This window comes from Eschscholzia californica, unplaced genomic scaffold (assembly GCF_041429995.1).
Source record: "Eschscholzia californica isolate CP2 unplaced genomic scaffold, dmEscCali1.0.p SCAF_5, whole genome shotgun sequence".
In the NCBI taxonomy this organism is placed as follows: domain Eukaryota; kingdom Viridiplantae; phylum Streptophyta; class Magnoliopsida; order Ranunculales; family Papaveraceae; genus Eschscholzia; species Eschscholzia californica.
Window position 1 is genome coordinate 20,801,261 of NW_028238472.1, and position 13,738 is coordinate 20,814,998.

Genomic DNA, 13,738 nt, shown 5'->3' on the forward strand with positions numbered 1-13,738 from the left:
TAGAGTGAAAGATATCTCCTTTAAAAAAGTCTTACCAAAAGTTTGCAGCTAAGGTTTTATTGACTTTTATTCACTCATTCAGTTTCACTTTATCTCCATATCTGACGAAAATATTACTGGGAATCACAAATGATTTTCCACATGCATTACATAGAAGATATCATGAGATTGTGAATGCTATAAAACTTGTAAGAATATAAAAGTTTGATTGCAAGTAATGCGAGATAGTGGTTGAGATTCTTTAATTATTCAAGTTACTTCCTTTTGCAAGAAACACAATATTGAAGTTCCTAATGCGGATGATATGTTAATACCAAGACTCAAGAAATTACAAATTTAGATCATTATCGCGTCGAGTTATTTTACACAGTCTTAGATATGAAACTTCAAGAATAAAATACTCGTTTCAAGGAGGTGAATACAAAGTTGCTTATTTGCCTAGCTAGTTTGAGTCCAATCGACTCATTTACGGCATTTAACAAACATAACTTGATCCATCTAGCCACATTTGATCCTATTGATTTTTTTGATAGTGAACTTCCAGTGCTTGAAGATCAACTTGAAACTACATGGCACGAAATTCATAGGATTGAGAGGGATTGTCGATCTTGTAGAAAAGATGGTCGAGAAGAAAAAAGATAAGGTGTACCTACTTGTTTACCTACTATTGACCGTTAGTGTTAATCCTTCCGGTTGCAACTGCCACGGTAAACACATTTATTTTCTAATATGAGTATTGTCAAAAATAGGTTACGCAATCGAATGAGAGACGACGGGAGGAATGATAATCTGCTTGCATATGTTGAGAAAAACGTATTTGAAACATTTGATAATAAAGTTGAAGTTATTATGCAGCGATTTAAAAGATGAAAACTCGTCGATGACAGTATATATGTTTACTTATTTAAAATTTTATATACAATACAAATAATTTTTTATTAACTACCTTACAGATGTGGTCCCACCGAAATAAAAATTCCAGCTTCGCCACTAGTTACAATTATGATCACAGTATGTAGTCAAAAGTGAAATTTGGTTTGGTCAAAACTCCCTATTAATTGTTGGATTTTTGAGCTAGGGGTCCAAAAAGTGGGGGGTAAAAGGAAAAAAAAATCCTAAGTTGCCTAAAAATGAGGTGCAGGTCCTAATGTCAGGGAAAATATTTGTTTTCCTTTTTTTTCTTCCTTTCTTGCCCCTCGACTTGACCCAGCCCTTCTCTCTCCCACGTTTTTTGAGGGATCATTAAATATCCGTCCCTATCTCACAGGCCAATCAAATCCTTCCTTCCATTTTCGCGCCAACCTGCTTCTTCCTTCTTTCCTTTTCTTTCTCTCTCTAAATTATCCTCCATTAATCCTGAGTTTTCCGCCCATTTTGCCAAAATTTTTGGCGAAATTTTTGGGATCCCGCTCTTTCTTTATTGATCACTTTCAAAATCTTTCAAAAGTTTTCAAATTTCATCTTCCAACCTATTTATACCACCCACTGTCTTAATATCTTCCAACCAGAATCTGCTCTTATCTTCCAACCTTTTCAGGTAATGCCTCTTAAATGAGCAAATCCTATTTGTCTTCAATGATAGACTTTAAGGAAGCTGAATATTCCATTTGTTCTTTTAAGGAAGATGATAATGCCTTTTGTAAATGAACAAGTACTCATCTAAATCTATGTTGAAACTTGGACATTCCAAAATGACAGACAAAGTGAAAGGATTTTTTTTTCTTTTCTGTACATTATCTTTTCATACCTTCTTTATTTTTCTTTTCCCTACAGTATACAATGGATATTGAAGGAATGCTTTCTGGGGACATTGTTGCACGACGTCCTCTCTGGTGAAACAAACTTCAACTTAGTTGTAACAGTATACAATGGATATTGAAAAAAAAAAATTTCTTTTCTTTAAATTATCGTTTCATACCTTCTTTATTTTCTCTCTCTATCCAGGTTGGAGCGTGATTTTTTCGGCTATACTTCATCTACTTCTGCTGCAACATCATCTGAAATGATGGACCACAATCAAGTATCTAATAAGTAAGTTTGGAACTAATTTGAACTTTACTGTTTCGTTATTGTTTTACTTAAAATTATAATTTGGTGAGTACACATTTTCATTTACCGGAATCCAAACTCTGGTGAGTACATATTTTCATTTACCAGGAACAAAACTGTTTCCTTACCTAATAATAATTTACCTGTGCCATTTATATGAACCAGTAACAAATGTCTAATAATTATGTGTGGAATTCATTACATATTGTTGTTTGTTGTGTACTTATAACCATCTCTTACTTTACGGTAAATAAAAAAGTTTTCTGGTTCAGTATACATGAATACTTAAAATTTTGGTGAGTACATATTTCTGTTTACCGTGAAAAAAAAATATGGTCAGTAAATATTTATGTTTACCGAAAACAAAACTGTTTCCTTACCTAAATTAAATTTTCTCCTGCCAATGATATGTTTTTCTTGTATTGATATTTAGTTTATTGTTCTGATTTATCCGAAAACAAAAATTTTCTGAGTAAAGAGTTTTGTTTTGTCCAGTCTCCCACGGGATTTTTCAAGAAATTCCTCTCTCTTGGTTGAGGATGCATGTACTGCCATTGTCAGGGCTGAACCTCTAAGGTTTGCTAGCTGGCCTGAGGTGTTTACACATTTGGGGCAGGAATTCCCTGGAGGCGCCAACGCCTTTCGAAATGCACTTGGACGATATTCAATAAAGCACGGGTACAATTTTAATTATTTGAAGAATGATCTTGATCGTATTACTTGCGTATGCAAATCCCCAAAATGTTCTTGGACCATTCACGCTGTGGCTCCTCTGAAGTCAAGGTCAATGTTTGTTCTAAAAGCTTACAACCCTGTGCACACATGTCAAGACTTTATAATGTCAGAGAATAAGCCAAGATTATCAACCGAAACTGTTAGCTTATTAATAGTCGATGACATTAGGGAGAATCCGACCAAAAGTACTAAAGACATTGTCACATCTTTCAAGAAAGACTATGGAATTCAACTCAGCTACTACTATTCATATAAGGCTCGAAACAGGAGTATTTCTTTGGCCTATGGGGAGGAAGCTGATTCTTATGCCAAACTCAACTGGTATGTTGATGCCCTATCACGTTCTAACCCTAATAGTGTAATTGATCTTCAAGTTGATAAAGATTCCCACCGTTTTGTTCGAATATTTATTGCTCTTGGAGCATGCATCCAAGGTTTCAAGCACTGTCGCCCATTGATATTTGTTGATGGTACTTTTGCGAAAACGAAATACAATGGGTGCATTCTTGCAGCTGTAGCGAAGAATGGCAATGATGGTAAGTATTTTACCAATATTTTCCGTCCGGTACACATTTTTATTTACTGTCTTTTTTGTTATTTCCTAACCTAAAGATTTAGGCTGAAATATTAATTAATTCCCTGTTCTTCCTACTGCGATATGTACTTTGCAGGTTTTTTTTGTTCTCGCCTATGCTGTCGTTGATGTAGAAAATGATCAAAACTGGACCTGGTTTTTTTGTAACTTGGCGAAAATGGTTGATATTAGTGAGTCTTTGACTTTTATGTCGGACAGGCACAATGGTATTATAAATGCAGTTTCGAACATTTCCCCAACCGCGCACCATTCATTCTGCGTTTGGCATCTAAGAAACAATTTGTATGTACGTGTAAAGAATGGTGCGAAGAAGTCGGACTATTTCCAATCCCTCATGTTTAAGGCGGCTAGAGCCCTTACTATATATCGGATTTTCCGAAGTACACTTCTGAACTCGTAGTCATGGGTGGCAATGCCGTGGATGCATTCCTTCACTCTGTAAATCCAGAACATTGGGCTGATGTTTTCTTTCCAGGAAAAAGGTACGGTTTAATATGTTCTTCGCTCTCGGAATCCTTCAATTCGTGGATAAGGGATGAGAGAGTTCTTCCAATAACCGTAATGCTAGATATGTTGAGGATTAAAATTATGAACATGATGAATGCAAGAAGAACTGAGTCGGCAACTTGGGACTCTTTCTTGTGCCCTAAGGTCAATGAAAAAATGCAGTCTAGATTCAACGTTGCCTGTAGCTGGAAGTGCATACAATCAGGTAAATTTGTGTATGAAGTAATGTCCATGCCGAGTCACTCTGTGGACCTTGGGGCTCTTACACGCACATGTCGTAAGTGGCAAGTCCAAGGTATCCCTTGTGAGCATGCCATATTGTGTATTAAAGTGCATGGAGGTGATTCATCATCCTTTTTTGATCCCGCTGTTACAACGGATGCATACTGTAAGACTTATAGTCATTCCATAAACCCTGTCCCATCTTTCGATCAACCAAAAACGTTTGAGGAAGCCAGCAAGATACTTCCTCCTTTAACCAAGAAACGTCCGGGCAGACCACGTTCTGTAAGAATTGAAAGTTCTGGAAACTTTAAAAAGAGACAGCGGATATGCGGTAGGTGTAAAAAGCTCTCTTATCACAACCGTGCTTCGTGCAACGAAGCGATTTAGTGATTGAAATCGTTTTTATATCAGCAGCAAAAACTAGGGGCACTCTACAACTTTGAAAAGCATTTACAGTGTTGGAGCTTTTCAAATTTTTGAAGAGAGTCATATTTTAGCCTTGTGCTGCTTTGATTTTTTTGTATCTTTTGTCGAACTTAATGTATTTGTGTTTAAAGTTAATGTATTATCTTATATTTTGTTAATGTGTATTGTGCCTGAACATAATGCATTACATGAAACTTTTAGTTTTGTCCAGTACATTTTTCTATTTACCAGAAAGTTTAAGTTTTGTTTAGTAAATTTTTTTATTTACCGGAAAGTTTAAGTTTTTCCAGTGTTCAGAATATATTTTTTCTAAGTCAAGTCGAGTACATATTATTATTTACCGAAATTATTTTATGTTTTGAAAATTGTTTTTTTCAAAGGGATTTTTTCTAAGTTTTGTTTAGAACATTTTTTTATTTACCGGAAATTATTTTTTTTCCCGGGTTTTTTTGGGAAAAATTTCTAAGTTTTGTCCAGTACATATGGATTTTCCGAAAAATTTCTAAGTTTTTTTGGTAAAAATTTCTAGGTTTTTGGGAAAAACAATCTTCTGCCCAAGCTTCGGCATGTTGTGTTTTGAGTAAAAATATGTACTGAATATATTTTTTCTAAGTCATGTCGAGTACATATTACTATTTACCGAAAATTATTTTATGTACCGAAAATTGTTTTTCTTCCCGCGATTTTTTCTAAGTTGTGTCTAGTAAATTTTTTTATTTACCGGAAATAATTTGTTTCCCAGGGATTTTTTCGGAAAATTTTTTAAGTTTTGTCGAGTACATATTTTTATTTACCGGAAAGTTAAATTTTTCCTGGATTTTAGAATATTTTTTCCTAAGTTATGTCAAGTACATATTTTTGTTTACCGGAAATTCTTTGTTTTCCCGGCATATTTTATGGAAAATTAACAAGTTTTTTCCAGTGAAAACATATTTTTGACTAACAAAAGTTTCACATAAACACAACCATAAGTTTTTCCAGTACTTAGTAAAACTTAAAAATTTTCACAATAACAAAACTTTCCAAGTTTTTTCCAGTACTTAGTAACAGTTAAAAAACACAAACATAATTTTCACATAAACAACTATTTATGACCCTTCATTTATCATCCTTCTCCATACCTCCTTTGATTCCTCCAAAATTTTGAAAGTTACTTCTACCCTCTTTCTTCTTGCTTTGTCTGCATAAGTTTCCAGCTGCGAGCAAGACCCCGGGAAATTGGACTGGTTGCTTATGTTGAAGATATCCTCCAACTGGAGCATTACGTAGAGTCCACAGTCTGGACTGTTTGATTCAAAAATAAAATGTGAGTTTAAAGAAACTTAATAACTACTAAAGTAAGGAAGCAAATTTTAGACTCACCTATCCCCTTGCTGAGGGCAGTCAACCTCCTTTACATAGGATATCTTTTTCATCATCCTTTCTTTAGCGTATTGCCCACTTCGTTTGCGTGTGCACTTCATCTTTATCAATGTTTCTACCAGCTGCGATGCAAATTTCTTTGCATTATTGTTGCATTGGTTAGCCAGGTTAGTGTCACGCTGCAAAGAGTTGTAGTGCTTCCATTCATTTTCTTCGAATTCATAGACAAGCAGAGTCCAATGATGACCCTCGAATGAGTCATCTGTGTACGGCGTATTCAGTGGCGCACACAACGTTGTAGTATGATCTTTGATGTATTGCGCTTCCAGCCGTTGATTTAAATTGGCCTCAATACTTGCCTGACTCCGCTCTTGTTTGATCAAGGTCTGCAAATCGTTATATATTTTAGACTACTATTTACTCAACACCATTTAAAAATGAATTATATGTTTGACAAGGAAACTTACAAAAAGCAATGAAGATAGGAAAATAACTTCTTTGTTCACGTCTCTGGCGTCATGTGCCAGGTGGTCCTCAAACCAGTCTATGATTTGCGAGTCACATCCCCGATTCATCATAAGTTCATCCAAATCTTTCGCTTTTAGGCAATGTTCTTTGTCCTTGTTCCACACTTCGAGGCTGTACATAGAATTCAATCCAGCCACACAATTACTTTCCAGAAAGATATACATTTACTACACAAATTGTTTACCATACATTTTTTTGTTTACCAGACATTTAATTATTTACCAGTTACTGAGTTATTTACCTTGTCCACCCGTATGTCATGAATTCTAGCATTAGTGATTTTTCTTTCTCTTGGACGTAGGGCCATAACCCTCCCTTTCTCCAGTTACTTATTGGTTCTTTCACTTGTTTCTTCATTGTTATCGACTCTATATCAATCACAGGGAATTTAATGGCAGTTGCTGCTTTGGATGTTTGTTTTCGTGTTCTGGGATTATCCTTTACCCTTTTGATAAGAGATGTTGGTTTAGTAATTGACCCTTTCTGTGTCTTTGATACTACTCATTTTGGGGGGCTGACGTGCGGTGATGTAATTTTTCTACTTGTTCCAACATGATCCAAGTTTTTGGATACTTCTTCCACCGATGCTCTCCCCATTTCTGCAATATCGGAGAAATTCTCTTCAGTTGTTTTACAAACCTCATCTCCCTTCTTCTCCATGTCCGGCTGTGGTGGTGGAGTCCATACAATAATTTGCGTCCCAAAGTTAAGATCAAAACTTGGGAAATCATTGGTATCATCCTTCATACTCTCGGTCAAATAATGTATATTCAGAAAAATAATGTTTTAACAAACTCAAAAACTTTAATTATTTCACCACATAATTTGCCAACATTACCTCTCTTGTAAGGCTTCTCTTTTTCATAAGTATCATCCACCCACCCTGGCTCCTCACTTGACAAATTGATTCGAACCTCATCCTCATCATCCATCTCAGCATCGCCTTCATCATTCAGCTTGCCTTTCTTTTCTTCCTCTCCCTCATCGCCTTCATCATTTAGCATACTTATTATACTTTCTCAGAAAAAAAAAAAACTGAAAAAGAATAATATTTACTGAGAATATATAATAAAATAGAAACTATTTCATTACCATCTTCATTGCCATCGCTATCATCTTCGTCACTGTCTTTAAGTTGATACTTATTACTCTGATCATTTTTCTTGTCCTTCCTTTCATCTTTCTCCTCTTTCTCATTTTCCTCTTTGCCACTTCCATCCTCGCTTCCATCTTTCTCCTTTTCATCTTCGTCATTATCATCATCTTCTTCCTCATTATCATCTTTCTCATCATCTTTCTCATCATCCTCCTCATCATCTTTTTCTCTACCCTCATCCTCACTTTCTTCTCCTTCATCATCTTCTTCTCCCTCTTCATCATCTTTTTCTACACCCTTTTCCCCCTCATCTTTCTTGTCTTTCTCTTTCTCCTCTGTCTTCCCTTTCTCCTCTTTCTTCTGTTTCTCTTCTTTCTCTTTCTCCCCATCTTTTGGATCTTCCATCTTACTTTTTCCCTTACGCCTCTGTGCGTGTAGCTCCTCCACATTATACGCAACCTTGATCAGGCCATCTTCTCCTCTAACCTGTTCTTCTACAGGAACTAAAAAGGTTTGAAGGAGTGCCTCATATGCTTTGTAAGAATCATCCCTATCCTCGCACGCTTCTCGCAGTTTTTCTTTAAGTTCAGCATTTTCTTTTTGTAGCTGTTCAATCTTGAGAAGCAATTCATCTACCACTTCTGTGTTCTTTGGGGCTGACAGCAACTCTTTTTCTTGATCATTTGGTGGGTACACAAATGATTCACTGACCTGATTTAATGTACAATAAACGAAATTATTTACCAGGAACTAAACATTTACTAGGAAATAATTTTATTTACCAAGAACAAAACAATTTAATGGTTCATTTTCTATTTACCAGAACAAAACAGTTCCCCATTAACACTGATCAAATGTATACCTGTTCTGCAGTAAGATTTGCAAGCTTCTGGTCAAATGTATCATCTATATTGGTCAAAGACCACCTCACGATCCTAGGCACCTCATCCCTAAACCTCTCTTCTCGATCAAAACATAGAGTATGCTCGCAAAACCACAGCTATAAAAAACATAGAGTATGAGACACATGAAGTTAAGTTTGAATTTAAATGATAAAAAACATACTCACAGGAAGTAATACAAGGCACCCTGAAGCTTTCAGTGGGTCGTTGGGGTACTTATTGATTCGATCAATTAGGTATGAGTGCACTGCTGTTGGCCAACACAAAGTTTGAATTGATTCCATTGTTTGCAAGTTGAAGAGAATACGCATTGGAACCTTGTAACCTGTTAGCGGAGCAAATAAAACATTTGCAGAAATAGACATGATGATCAGCCTGATCACATCCATGTCATCTACCTCTCCGTTGACAGCAATTCTCAGGGCATTGGATATTTGTATGCATGATACCATTCCAGGGATTTCACCGAAGTACTTCATACAGAAATCTATTTCTGGCTGCTCTACTGATCTATTTTTAGGGAAGATTTCTCTCACCTCTCTTGACAATGGCATACCTAGAATTAGGGCCACATCTTCAGGTTTCAGTTGCATTTCTTTCCCCGCCAATGTAAACCTTTCTGTCGAACTAGAATAGAGGCAGAGAATTTCAAATATAGCCTTGTTGGGTTTGTTTATGTTATCCCAATCTATTTTGTCCTCCACAAAAGCCATCACCAAATTTTTAAATGGAGTAGCGGCTAACAACTCTTTCTGTCTAGTCGACATCTTTGGATAAGTGGTCTTCAATTGTCTCCATGTATTTCGAAGGGCATACTTGTAAGCCTTCGGCACCAGTGCTGCAAGGTTGGGTGGTCTATTTTTCCGTTCACCCGTTGAGTTTCCAACTTCTGTTTTTGATTTCTTTCCTTTCTTTTTTTTGCTGCTTTCTTCTCTCTCTGGTGCAGCTTTTCTCTTGCCTTTTGCATTGTCTTTTACTTGAATGCTCTCAGTAGTTTCTACCTGTAAAAAATTTACCAACCAGGAAAGACTGTTGTGTCACACATTACAACAAACACTTCAAATGCATGGTCATCTTTACCAAGAACCAAAAAACATTTTCAAGGAACAAAACATTTACAATGGATACTGACCGTATACAAAATGATTTACCAGGAATAAAACAATTTACTGTACAAAACATTATTCCCATGAACAAATCCATATCACTTGGAACAAAATAATTTTAGTACAATAAAATATTTTGAAGGAACAAAACATTTTACAGTAAACAAAATTATTTACCAGGAATAAAACAATTTACAGTGCAAAATATTATTCCCATGAACACTAGACAAATCCAAATCACAGTAAAACAAAATATTTTCAAGAATAAAAAACATTTACCAGAAATTCATTTATTTACCAGGAATATTTTCAAGAACAAAATATTTTTTACCAGAATAAAGAACATTTACCAGAATAAAAAACATTTACCAGAAACATTTTCAAGAACAAATTATTTTTTTTTCAGTTACATACCTTCTTCTTTCTTGGACTAGTTTTTCTAGCCAGAATTTCTGCTATAGGTCTTTCCTTTTCTGATATATCTCTAGTGGAAGTTGGTTCTATGATAGTCACACCCTTTGATTTCTTGTTTGTATTGTTACTTTTCACCATATCTGCGTCAAAGAAATGAAAGATTATACACAAATTTTATGGTTTCTAAAAACTTCTATCAAACAAACAATAAGAGATTATTTCTATAAACTTTTAGGGTTTCTAAAATCTTGCGTCCTAAAAGAAAGATCAATCACCATATCTGCGTCAGAAATTTAAGGTTTTCACAAATTTTAGGGTTTCAAAAAACTTTTATCAAAGAAACTTTTATTAAACAAGTTTAGGGGGATGAGATAGAAGTAAAACCTACTTGAATCCCTTCACAAACTTGTAGATTCTTTCTCCAAACAGACTTGTATCCCTTCCTTTTCTTCAAAAAAACTTGAATCCCTTCAGAAGTAAAAGTTGAAGGAGGAAGATGCAGGAGGAAGATGAAGGATGAAGGATGAAGTAAAAGTTGGAGGTTGTAATTTCTTGAGAAGGAGCAAAGTTACCTGGGAATAGGCGTGGGATGGACTCGGCGTGGGAAGAAGTTAATGTGGAAGTGACCGTTTGCAGGAAACGTCACTTCCGTCCCTCCAATCAGTCAGAAATCGCGCCAAAAAATTCGCCAAATCCCGGTTAATTTTCAATGGCACGGGGCGTAAATTCGATGAACTCGGGGGCTGTTTCCGTCATTTTAAGTCGCAACCTGACAAAATGGACCTCTCGTTTATTTATGGGCAATCATGGACGTCCAGCCCATTTTGGGCCTCCTTTTGGACGTCCAGCCCAATCCAAAAAGATCGTCTAATTTTTTCTAGTCTTCAGCTCCCTATGTATTTTCGTAATTTGTAACAACTTCCAAAATGTTTTCAACAACTTTGCAACAGGTTTGCAAGAATTTTGCAATAGATGGCAGCAACCTTGTAATAGTTTGCAACAACTTTGTAACAACTTTAAAACAACATACGAAAAAATTACAAAATACATTAAGTTTTTAATTAAATAAATTACAGATTTAGGGATTTTAACTACAAATTTAAAACGGTAATCAAAATCACAGAAGCAAAAATTATTGGGCCAAAAAGTTAGTCAAAGTTAGGGGTGGGAAAACGGTCCGGGAACCCGAGATCCAGCCCAATCCGCCCGGACCGTTTGCACCCGAAAACCGACTGTTACCCGAGCCGGGCTTACCCGGCCCGATGGCTCGGGCTACAGGGGGCGGGCCTCGGACAAGCACTCGTATCCGAGTCCCGGCCCGAAATACCCGCCCGGTACCCGTCCGTGAGGATCCGCCCGGTACCCGTCCGTGAGGATCCGCCCGTTAGCTACCCGACTGATACTACCCGAGCAAGCACCCCTTTCATCCCCGTATCACCTAATGAAATTTTTATGATTGAAAGGTGTGGGACTAAAGAATTGGAGCTACTAAATATTTTGGCTTTTGTCAAGCCTTGATTTGTGAATCAAAGGAAGAGGTTGATATAGCCTCTCTTCTTGCTTCTTTACCTTTATCCCAACAATGTGGGTTTAATAGATGGAGCTTACTTAAAGTTTTAGCTTAAACTGAACATATCTTCAAATTCAAAGGAAGAGGTTATATATAACCTTTCCCTTTTCTTCTTTTATCTCTAACTCAAAGGTGTGGGATTAAAAGTTGAGGCTTCCTTGAAGTTGGTTGTGTGATTTTAGCCTTCTTGTGACCTTCACTAACTATGGGACATGGTCAATGGTAATTGACTATATCAAATGGTCTCTACGACCATGTGTTTTTTTTCTCTTAATTTTGATGTGTTATATTTTTCAAACACAAAAAATATTTGGATAAATTTTTCTAAACAAAGTTTTGTAAGACATTATAAATACTTAATACATTTTAATGGTCATGATCAGCGTGCCTACTCCGTATTTTAATGTGCATACTCCATCATTCAAATCATAAACCATGCTTATTTGGGAGGACCTAGGTCTAAGCAGTCATTCTAACCTTTTTCTTTCGAAGTGCAATAAAGAGATACATAAAACAGAAGTAACTATACTTATTGTGGGGGACCTAAGTCAACTGGTCATCCCAATCATTTTCTTTTGAAATATAATGAATCATACACATGAAACACAAGCCCATGTTCTTATATTAACACTTCTGCAATTTATTAAGATTTTTTTTTCTCTAAGCACTTTAGATGAAACTTGACTACTTGTTAACTGTGATGATTTGATCCCAAGAAGAGGGTTTGTTTTGATGGATCATTCCTTTCCTTGATCATCTAATACTGTTCTTGTCGTCTTGATTGATTAAATAGAAAGTACCCACTTTTGATGATGAAGTTGTGGTTTGGGTCTAATAGTGAAAATCTTGTGTGCAGACTCGAAAGATATTTGGTAATAGATGGACGGATCATGCAGGGAAGAACGGTTTACTACCCTTTGTAAGAAAAGAGCTAAGCATCAAGATACAATATTAAAAGAGAACAAAAGTTTTCGCATCAATCAAAACAATAAGAGAGTTATATTTCAGAATGGATCCATTAAAGATGGATCATCTGAATCTGTTGCACCTCTAAAGAAGACGAGGTATAAAAGATTAAATGTTTTAATAGAAGACAAAAAGTATATAGATCTTCAATGCGACGCTTACGTTTGTTTGATGTCGGACCCATATTTCGGACGTCACTGAAATGATCAATCCGAAGGTGAGGAAACTAATTTGATCTTGCATTTTGATGAAAGAAACTTCAATAATATCTGGCCACGATTCCATGAATAATAACCTTCCGACAACACACTTACATATATTGGACATAAGCACCAGATGCTCCACTCCCTAAATATCACTAAAAAAATCGATCTTTTTTATGACCACATCCGTGAAAGATATGGACAAGTTACATCATATATGATAAGGTAATGCAAATGATCTAAATATCAATCGTGTAAGATTTTGATCGTCTAATCAAGCATAACTCATGAGATTTAGGTACGGTGGAATGACATTGTGAGCATTAAGAATGATGTTCACAACACTTTCATGTGAACTATCTGAAAGCTAGTTACAATCTTTGAAATGGATATTGAATGCATACTAATATTTCGTCAAAAATAATCGAAGTGACACAAAAAATGCATTTGGTCTATCTTATAATGTTGTGAATCTGCATTCAGGAACTTCATGATTTCTTAAACCGAACCCGCAAAAGTGATTTACCAAGAAACAATGTCTTAGTCTCTTAGAAGAAGATTTCCGCCTAGAAGACAAAGAACTTGATAGAAGACTGGAAGATTAGAACACGTTTTAATCTCCATTCCCCCTGAAATCAGAACAACCTCCACCTGAGTTGTGTTCATTACAACAAAGTAAAGACGTGGAGCCACAGTCAGTCCATATATTAGTAGAAAACTACGGTGCTTATAGTTGGGACGAGTTCTCAGGTACAAGTGATGCCAATAATAGGGCACAGTTGATTCATGCGGATGCAAAGAGTAGAGATGATACTGATCATTCGGAAGGATTTGACGACGTGAAGAATATTTCACAAGATAAAAAGTCTGTTCATTTTCGATCCAATAACCCACAATTCGCTTTGCTTTATAAGGCATTTGAAAGTATCAGTCAAGAAAAGAGGGAAACACCATTAGTCCCACATTGTCTATTTAGACTTAAAAAGTGATTGGAGACTTATATTTAAAGGAAGGGAAGGATGGAAAGTAATCTAAAATTTAAAAAGTATTAGTC

At 35.9% G+C, this 13,738-nt stretch overlaps 4 protein-coding genes across 4 annotated transcripts; 2 read left to right on the forward strand and 2 right to left on the reverse strand.

Annotated features, from left to right (window-relative positions):
• Window positions 1–1,508: 1,508 nt before the first annotated feature.
• LOC147537754 (uncharacterized) lies at window positions 1,509–4,695 on the forward strand. The gene is made up of 5 exons (XM_086642026.1): window positions 1,509–1,537; window positions 1,774–1,832; window positions 1,945–2,031; window positions 2,545–3,320; window positions 3,456–4,695. The coding sequence occupies exons 2-5, from the start codon at window positions 1,780–1,782 to the stop codon at window positions 3,485–3,487; spliced, it is 948 nt and encodes a 315-aa protein (XP_086498152.1). The 5' UTR covers window positions 1,509–1,537; window positions 1,774–1,779; the 3' UTR covers window positions 3,488–4,695.
• LOC147537755 (uncharacterized) lies at window positions 3,782–4,498 on the forward strand. Its single transcript, XM_086642836.1, has one exon. It carries the CDS (start codon window positions 3,782–3,784, stop codon window positions 4,496–4,498), a length of 717 nt encoding a protein of 238 aa, XP_086498962.1.
• An 823-nt stretch (window positions 4,696–5,518) lies between the features above and the next one.
• Window positions 5,519–6,910, reverse strand: LOC147537756 (uncharacterized). Its single transcript, XM_086643596.1, has 4 exons — window positions 6,669–6,910; window positions 6,367–6,538; window positions 5,900–6,285; window positions 5,519–5,821 (listed from the first exon to the last, which is right to left on the reverse strand). The coding sequence occupies exons 1-4, from the start codon at window positions 6,782–6,784 to the stop codon at window positions 5,626–5,628; spliced, it is 870 nt and encodes a 289-aa protein (XP_086499722.1). The 5' UTR covers window positions 6,785–6,910; the 3' UTR covers window positions 5,519–5,625.
• Window positions 6,911–7,197: 287 nt separating this feature from the next.
• LOC147537757 (uncharacterized) lies at window positions 7,198–10,083 on the reverse strand. Its single transcript, XM_086642837.1, has 5 exons — window positions 9,946–10,083; window positions 8,593–9,426; window positions 8,386–8,523; window positions 7,520–8,234; window positions 7,198–7,415 (listed from the first exon to the last, which is right to left on the reverse strand). The coding sequence occupies exons 1-5, from the start codon at window positions 10,081–10,083 to the stop codon at window positions 7,198–7,200; spliced, it is 2,043 nt and encodes a 680-aa protein (XP_086498963.1).
• Window positions 10,084–13,738: the final 3,655 nt, after the last annotated feature.

Excerpts from the sequence above, each read along its gene's own strand:
- LOC147537756 (XM_086643596.1), bottom strand. The coding sequence starts at position 6,784 with ATGAAGAAACAAGTGAAAGAACCAATAAGTAACTGGAGAAAGGGAGGG. Across the intron at positions 6,539-6,668 it reads ATGACATACGGGTGGACAAG|CCTCGAAGTGTGGAACAAGG; the intron begins GTAAATAACTCA and ends TTCTATGTACAG. Across the intron at positions 5,822-5,899 it reads TGCCCTCAGCAAGGGGATAG|TCCAGACTGTGGACTCTACG; the intron begins GTGAGTCTAAAA and ends TGAATCAAACAG.
- LOC147537757 (XM_086642837.1), bottom strand. The coding sequence starts at position 10,083 with ATGGTGAAAAGTAACAATACAAACAAGAAATCAAAGGGTGTGACTATC. Across the intron at positions 9,427-9,945 it reads CTAGTCCAAGAAAGAAGAAG|GTAGAAACTACTGAGAGCAT; the intron begins GTATGTAACTGA and ends AATTTTTTACAG. Across the intron at positions 8,235-8,385 it reads CAAATCTTACTGCAGAACAG|GTCAGTGAATCATTTGTGTA; the intron begins GTATACATTTGA and ends ACATTAAATCAG.
- LOC147537755 (XM_086642836.1), top strand. The coding sequence starts at position 3,782 with ATGGGTGGCAATGCCGTGGATGCATTCCTTCACTCTGTAAATCCAGAA.
- LOC147537754 (XM_086642026.1), top strand. The coding sequence starts at position 1,780 with ATGGATATTGAAGGAATGCTTTCTGGGGACATTGTTGCACGACGTCCT. Across the intron at positions 1,833-1,944 it reads GTTGCACGACGTCCTCTCTG|GTTGGAGCGTGATTTTTTCG; the intron begins GTGAAACAAACT and ends CTCTCTATCCAG. Across the intron at positions 2,032-2,544 it reads CACAATCAAGTATCTAATAA|TCTCCCACGGGATTTTTCAA; the intron begins GTAAGTTTGGAA and ends TGTTTTGTCCAG.